Source organism: Cotesia glomerata, linkage group LG5 (assembly GCF_020080835.1).
Source record: "Cotesia glomerata isolate CgM1 linkage group LG5, MPM_Cglom_v2.3, whole genome shotgun sequence".
NCBI classification, from domain to species: Eukaryota; Metazoa; Arthropoda; class Insecta; order Hymenoptera; family Braconidae; genus Cotesia; species Cotesia glomerata.
In genome coordinates this window covers 9281666-9289104 of record NC_058162.1, presented here as the reverse complement: position 1 = coordinate 9289104, position 7439 = coordinate 9281666, and the positions used below count along the sequence as shown (strand labels likewise).

At 33.7% G+C, this 7439-nt stretch overlaps 1 protein-coding gene across 1 annotated transcript; it reads left to right on the top strand.

Annotated features, from left to right (window-relative positions):
* Nucleotides 1–2203: 2203 nt before the first annotated feature.
* Nucleotides 2204–4123, top strand: LOC123265391. Its single transcript, XM_044729110.1, has 3 exons — nt 2204–2645; nt 2748–3477; nt 3610–4123. Exons 1-3 carry the CDS (start codon nt 2204–2206, stop codon nt 4121–4123), a joined length of 1686 nt encoding a protein of 561 aa, XP_044585045.1.
* Nucleotides 4124–7439: the final 3316 nt, after the last annotated feature.

The following is a 7439-nucleotide window of genomic DNA, read 5'->3' as shown; positions in this document are numbered from 1 at the left end:
TGAGCATTTTTTCCTTTAAAATATTAAAACAAATAATAACACAATCGTTTAAATCCATATATGATAAAAATTTCCAAATATTAGAGCTGTTATTGATTATTTTGAATGATTGACTATGATTATCAAAATAGCAATCATCCAAGATTTAAGTTACTAAAAAAGTCTTATTATTATCAATTATTAATATTTTTTCACAAAATAAAATTATAAAACATCATTTGATGGTTCCATTATAATTGAATTAATTGTAATCCTATCATCTATATTATTAAGAGAATATCATTAAGAGAAAATACTCTATCTCTAGATTCATAATTAATAAATGACCTTATATCTTGTGAATTATTGACATTTTTACAGATATAAGCTCACTCCGACATTATACTCATCGAGACCTTTCACTTGAGTACCCACATCAATTTTTCATATATTTGTATATTATATATCTAATATATAAAATTCTCGTGTCACAATGTTCGTTCCCATACTCCTCCGAAACGGCTTGACCGATTCTCATGAAATATTTCATGCATATTCAGTAAGCCTGAGAATCGGCTACTATCTATTTTTCTAATCTCTAAGTGATAAGGGGTGTTCACCCTAAAAATTTTTTTTTTATTTTTTTGATAAAAATTTTTTTTTTTTTTTATTTTTTTATTATGTGGCATCAAAAAATACATAAAACTCTAAATTTGCACTTTTTTATCATCAACCCTTGCATTTTAATAGTCATTTTCATAATTTTATCATTTTCTATCCCGCTCGATAACATCAATTATTATCACTTGGTAAGTAATCCCCTCCATGTGTCTACCGGTGTCACTTCTCACCCTGTAAACAGCATGGAGTAGAGATGTTACCTCTACAGTTTTCGGCTATTATTAGTGTTTATGCTTCAAGCGTAGTAGTTAAACATTTTTACTATCTCAGTGTAACTCTCATATCAAATATATTCTCGAGTAACGTTATTATTTATTTATTAATAACTAATATTATTGAATATAATTAATTATTAATAACTAATAAAATTATTAATTTTGAGTGTAAATCGCACGATCAGTTAATTAAGTGACATGCATAACCTCTAAAATACTCAACACGTGTCACGAGTTCCCGCAAACAATGGCTATTGAGTTGTAAGTATAAATTATTTTTTACGTTTATTATAAAATCAAAAATTATTCTTTCTTATTTATAACGAAAATATTGTTGGGAATGGTGAAAAACGAATTCGGTGAAAGTTAGATTTTTATTACAATTGGGAAATTTTTTTTTATGTTTACTTATAAGAGCTCTAACTTCGACAGAATTTTTTTTTTTCACTATTTCTAACAATATGTATTTTCGATATAATTAAGAAACATAAAATTTTCGCTTTCGTGAAACTATCTAATTTTTACATGTATATTTAATGTAATCAAAGATAAAATAAATGATTAATATAATAATTAAATAATTCAATCAGTTCTATTCATGTGTGTTTTGTATTGTACAGTGAACAATGCCAACAAAACGCAAAGGGGCCAATTTGAGCCGTGATACAAATAAATCTAGAAGCATTCGAAATAGAAGAGCCCAAAGAACCGAAGAACAAGTTCAGGAAGAAAATACTGGAACGCGTGTGAGAATGGCGCAATTGCGTCAAGAACAATCAGACGATACACGAGCTGAACGCAATGAAGTCATGTGATTAGAACAATCACACCTTTTTACTGTCAATAGACACAGAGCGAATGACCAACAACGCCAACAGGCACATCAAGCATTTGTAGCTACATCATTTCTGCGTCTAGCATTCCAGTATGAGCCCGATATTGAATATTATGCTCATTCAAAAGTAGTAATTGGTGCTATGGACAAAGAATGCCCGTATTGTCATGCTTTGAAATTCAAAAATGAACCAGCCGGGATGTGTTGCGCGTCAGGGAAGGTACAACTACCTGTAATTGAAACACCACCGGAACCATTGAACGGTTTGCTTATCAGCACAGATCCAGATTCTAACGTGTTCCTGAAATCCATTCGAACATTCAACTCATGCTTTCAAATGACATCGTTCGGAGCAACAGAAATAGTTCAAAATACTAATGCAAATGGTCAACAATACAATTCTACATTTAAAATCAGAGGCCAAGTTTATCATAAAATAGGCTCATTGCTGCCAATGCCAAACGATCCACATAAATTTTTACAAATCTACTTTATGGGCGGCGAGGACTCCGGAAACGCACTAGCCAATTGGGTGGATGCACGTTGTGGCTACAATAACCTTGATTCATTCTTTGCTAGACGCATCGTCAGCGAGCTGGATGCTCTATTGAATGAGCATAATGAATTGTTGAAAATATTCAAATCCCACATGCACAAATTAGAAAGCGATAATCACGCTATTGTTATTAATCCTGATAAAATGCCAGCTGGAGAACACATTCGTAGATTCAATGCACCTGTTGCTGACGACGTTGCTGGAATCATGGTTGGCGATCGTACAGGTGCACGAGAAATTGTGATTCGTAGGAGAAATAATAATCTTCAGTTCATTGCTGATACACACCGTTCATATGACGCTCTCCAATATCCGCGAATCTTCTGGAAGGGACAAGACGGATATAGCATAAATATTAAACAACGAGATCCCGTATCAGGTACTTCATTTATTATGAATTTGATTATTACACTTTTAACAAAACAATTAAATTATTAAACGCAATTAACTTAAATTAATATTTATGAATATATTATTACAGGAGCCGAAACAAACAAGAACGTTAGCTCGAAGGATTATTATGCGTATAGATTGATGATTAGACGCGGGCTGGATAACGTCATTCTACGATTTCGAGAGCTTTGTCAACAATTCATGGTCGACATGTACGCGAAGATAGAAGGCGAACGACTACGATACTTACGATATAATCAACTCAAGCTACGTGTGGAAGAGTACATTCACTTGCGAGACGCTATTGTCAACAACGCCGACGCCGCCGAAATTGGTAACTCTGTCATTCTACCATCATCGTACGTAGGCAGTCCACGTCATATGCAAGAGTATATACAGGATGCTCTGACTTTCGTGCGCGAATATGGGCGACCGTGTTTATTTATCACGTTCACATGTAATCCAAAATGGCCAGAGATTACATCTTTGCTGTTGCCTGGCCAAAATGAAATACATCGTCATGACATTACAGCACGTGTGTTTAGACAAAAGCTGAAGGCATTAATAAATTTTATTACTAAATCACATGTATTCGGTCCCACACGTTGCTGGCTGTATTCGGTTGAGTGGCAAAAGCGAGGATTACCTCATGCCCACATTTTGGTTTGGTTAATCGACAAAATCCGTCCTGAAGAAATAGATGATATAATTTCTGCAGAAATTCCCGATCCGTCTACTGATCAATTGCTGTTTGATATTGTTACAGCAAACATGATTCATGGCCCATGCAGTACTTTTAATCATTCATCGCCTTGCATGTCAGATAGAAAATGTACAAAAAATTTCCCTAAAAATTTCACTAACGATACAATCACAAATGTCGACGGATATCCAATATATCGTCGAAGGAATTCAGATAATGGCGGACAATAATTAATTAAAAACATCAGCAACACAGACATTGATATTGACAATCGTTGGGTCGTGCCATATTCGCCCCTGCTGAGCAAAACATACAATGCTCATATTAATGTTGAGTTCTGCAGTTCTGTGAAGAGCATCAAATACATTTGCAAGTATGTCCATAAAGGCAGTGACATGGTGGTGTTTAGAGTGGAAAATACCAATGTGAATGCTCCTCCAGTAAATAAAAACGATGAAATAACGCTCTACCAAATAGGTCGGTACATCAGCTCCAATGAAGCTGTTTGGCGTATCTTTGGTTTTCCAATTCATGAACGGGATCCAGCAGTTGTTCAGTTAGCCGTTCATCTTGAAAATGGTCAGCGTGTATATTTCACGAACGAGACAGCGATTGAAAGTGCTATAAATCCACCAAAAACTACACTCACTGAATTTTTTGAATTCGTAATCGTGCAAATGATTTTGGTGCCTTTGCACGTACTTTACTCTATTCACAAGTACTACGTTATTTCACATGGGCTCAAAGAAAACAATGGATAGCCCGCAAGCAAGGCTCACCAGTAGATGCATGCCCCAATTTATTCAAATCAAACGCCTTGGGGCGAGTATTTACAGTGAATCCAAGACAGACTGAGTGCTTTTATCTTCGACTATTGTTGGTTAATGTTACTGGCCCATTGTCATTTCAAGATATACGTAAAGTGAATGGGCAACAGTATACAACGTATAAAGATGGATGCCTTGCACTCGGCTTGCTAGAAGATGACAATCAGTTAGAATGTATGCTTGCTGAAGCAGCATTGAACTGTATAGCAATATAAATTCGTCTACTATTCGCTATAGTGTTGACTACATGTTTTCCAGCCCGAGCAGAGATATTGTGGGATAATCACAAAGATTCAATGACTGATGATATATTGCATCAACATCGTACACGGTGTAACGATCTAGCGATAACATTCAGCGACTATATGTACAATGAAGCATTAATTGCTATTGAGGATCTTTACATTATCATTGCCAACTTACCACTCAGTCATTTCGGTATTTAAGCTACCACTAAATATTCAAAATAACCCTGACGCAGTGTGCAACATAAAAAAACAATCGTCCATAGCCACAGTGCTGAAACAGTGTAAAATTATCATCTGGGATGAATGTACCATGGCACACAAACATTCGCTTGAGGCGTTGAACAGGACATTGAAAGATATTAAAAACAACGACAAACTATTTGGTGGCACTCTGTTAGTCCTTTCAGGTGACTTCAGACAAACACTTCCCGTCATTCCACGTTCAACATACGCTGATGAAATCAACGCCTGCTTAAAATCATCGACATTGTGGCGTAATGTTGAAATAGTACAGCTGAAAGTAAATATGTGCGTTCAAATGCTTCAAGATCCATCTGCTGAAACATTCTCAAAACAACTCTTAGATATCGGCGATGGAAAAGTCACTATAGCTGAAACTGGATACATAAAATTAGCGAATGATTTCTGCACAATCATTGATTCGCAAGATGCTCTCATTGAACAAATATTTCCCGATGTACACACGAATTACATAAATCTCGAGTGGCTTGCAGAAAGAGCAATGTTAGCTGCAAAAAATGTGGACGTTGACATTTTAAATCTGAAGATATAACAGTTATTGCCAGGGGACTTGGTATCATATAAATCTATTGATACAGTTTGCGATGACACTGAAGCTGTAAATTTTCCAACAGAGTTTTTGAACTCACTAGATTTGCCAGGCATGCCACCACATAACTTACAATTGAAGGTTGGATCTCCAATTATTTTGCTTCGTAATTTGAACCCACCACGGCTATGCAACGGTACGCGATTAGTCATTAATAAATTAATGAAAAACGTTATCGAAGGTACCATTTTAAATGGCAAGTTTCGAGGTGAAAATATATTGATATCACGAATACCTATTATACCCACAGATGTGCTAATTCAATTTAAGCGTATTCAATTTCCGATTAGATTGGCATTTGCAATGACTATTAATAAATCCCAAGGCCAAACAATGTCTGTTTGTGGCTTAGATTTGAGCACACCATGTTTTTCACACGGACAATTATACGTTGCATGCTCTCGAATGGGTATATAAACCATCAAGTTTGTTTGTATTAGCTAAAGACGGGCTAACAAAAAATATTGTTCACGCTGCAGCATTAAGAGATTAATATTATGTAATTAATTAATTATATAAATAATTATTACTTTTAATAAATTAAAACAATTAATGTTTGGTGTTTTGTTATTTTTAAACAACATTCCCTCATCGTTCACAGCGCTCCAGGCCTTTTTCACTCATATTCCACATCCTTATACACTTCCAATAAGTTAGTTATTTTTTTTCTACACTAGAAATTCTCTAGAAATTATTCACATGGCAAAACAACGTTTGCCGGGTCAGCTAGTATATATATATATATATATATATATATATATATATATATATGCTATATATATATATATATATATATATATATATATATATATACATATACATAAATGCATGTGGGTACTCAAATGAAAGCTATTGATGAGTGTAACATCGGGATGAGCTTATATCTTTGAAAATATCAATAGTTAAGAAATGACGTACTACAGAAGTAGATTTACAAGCATGTTTGCACAACAATTACATGCTTGTAAAGGTGGACCATTTCGTGAACTCCGCCGTCCATCTTACGGCAACAAATATCAATATTCTGAAGACAATCATATCATTCCCCATCTTTGTATGAATCAACGACATCTCAATATTGTCAATCTGATCATAATTATAGTAAACCAAACAACGAACTTCATCAAACAGAATTTCCTAATGATAACAATCCAAATCAAAATTAGCCTTTAAGACAACCGAATGAAAATTACTTAACAGTAGCAAACAATAACGATGAAATTCAAGAGCATTACATCATTGGTGATATGATCATTAAATGTTGACATTGTAATGCAAAACATTTTGTTGCTGAAAAAGTCGCTAATAAATATAATTATTTTAATGATTGTTGCTGTCATGGCGAAGTAGATTTGAATCAAACAGATCCTCCAGCTTTAATAAAATCTTGATTTTCGGGAATTCATGAAAAATCACAAAATTTTTTTGATTGCATTAGAAATTTTTAATAGTTTATTCTCTTTTGCTTCTTTCCATGCTAACTTAGCAAATTTTTCTTCTCAAAGACGTTGGTCATATTGTTTCAAGATTCAGGGACAGATATATTATCGAGTAGGGGAGGGGGGGGAGTGGGCCCCTCTAAAATTTAGAAAGACTCAAAATTTTAGGGGCAAAGTGGGCCCCCTGAAATTTTTTATAAAAAAGGTGAATAATAAATCATTTATACTTTTAATAATGATTAAAAGTGGTTTTTGTCAAAAAAATTGTCATTGATTATAAAAAGTAAGAAAAAGAAATAAAAAGAACGGTTCGTCAAATTTTGCCATATTGCTTTTTCGTAAAGGGTAATGAGAAACAAAAACTAAAAGAAAAGAAATAAGTCAATAGGTTCATTCGCACGCTTTTTCATATTAAAAAATAGCAGATTATTGATGGAACGATTTTATTAAATTTTTTTTAAGTCTATAGCTTCGCTGAAAGTTGACCTTTGAAAATTTTTTGGTATTTTTTTTTTTTTTTTTTGGAAAATACATTTGAAACCAAAAATTTTCTATATTATGCGTTTCCGGAAGATCAATTTTTAAAAAAATGATGGCTATTTGAGAATAAAAAAGCCGATTATTTTTAAATTCATTCTTTGTTGGGTTGGGTAAAAAATTTTTAAAAATCCTAAAAACAGTTTTTGGTAGTGTAGGAAAGGACAAAAATTTTT

Excerpts from the sequence above, each read along its gene's own strand:
- LOC123265391 (XM_044729110.1), top strand. The coding sequence starts at position 2,204 with ATGGGCGGCGAGGACTCCGGAAACGCACTAGCCAATTGGGTGGATGCA. Across the intron at positions 2,646-2,747 it reads ACAACGAGATCCCGTATCAG|GAGCCGAAACAAACAAGAAC; the intron begins GTACTTCATTTA and ends ATATTATTACAG. Across the intron at positions 3,478-3,609 it reads AATCATTCATCGCCTTGCAT|CAACACAGACATTGATATTG; the intron begins GTCAGATAGAAA and ends TAAAAACATCAG.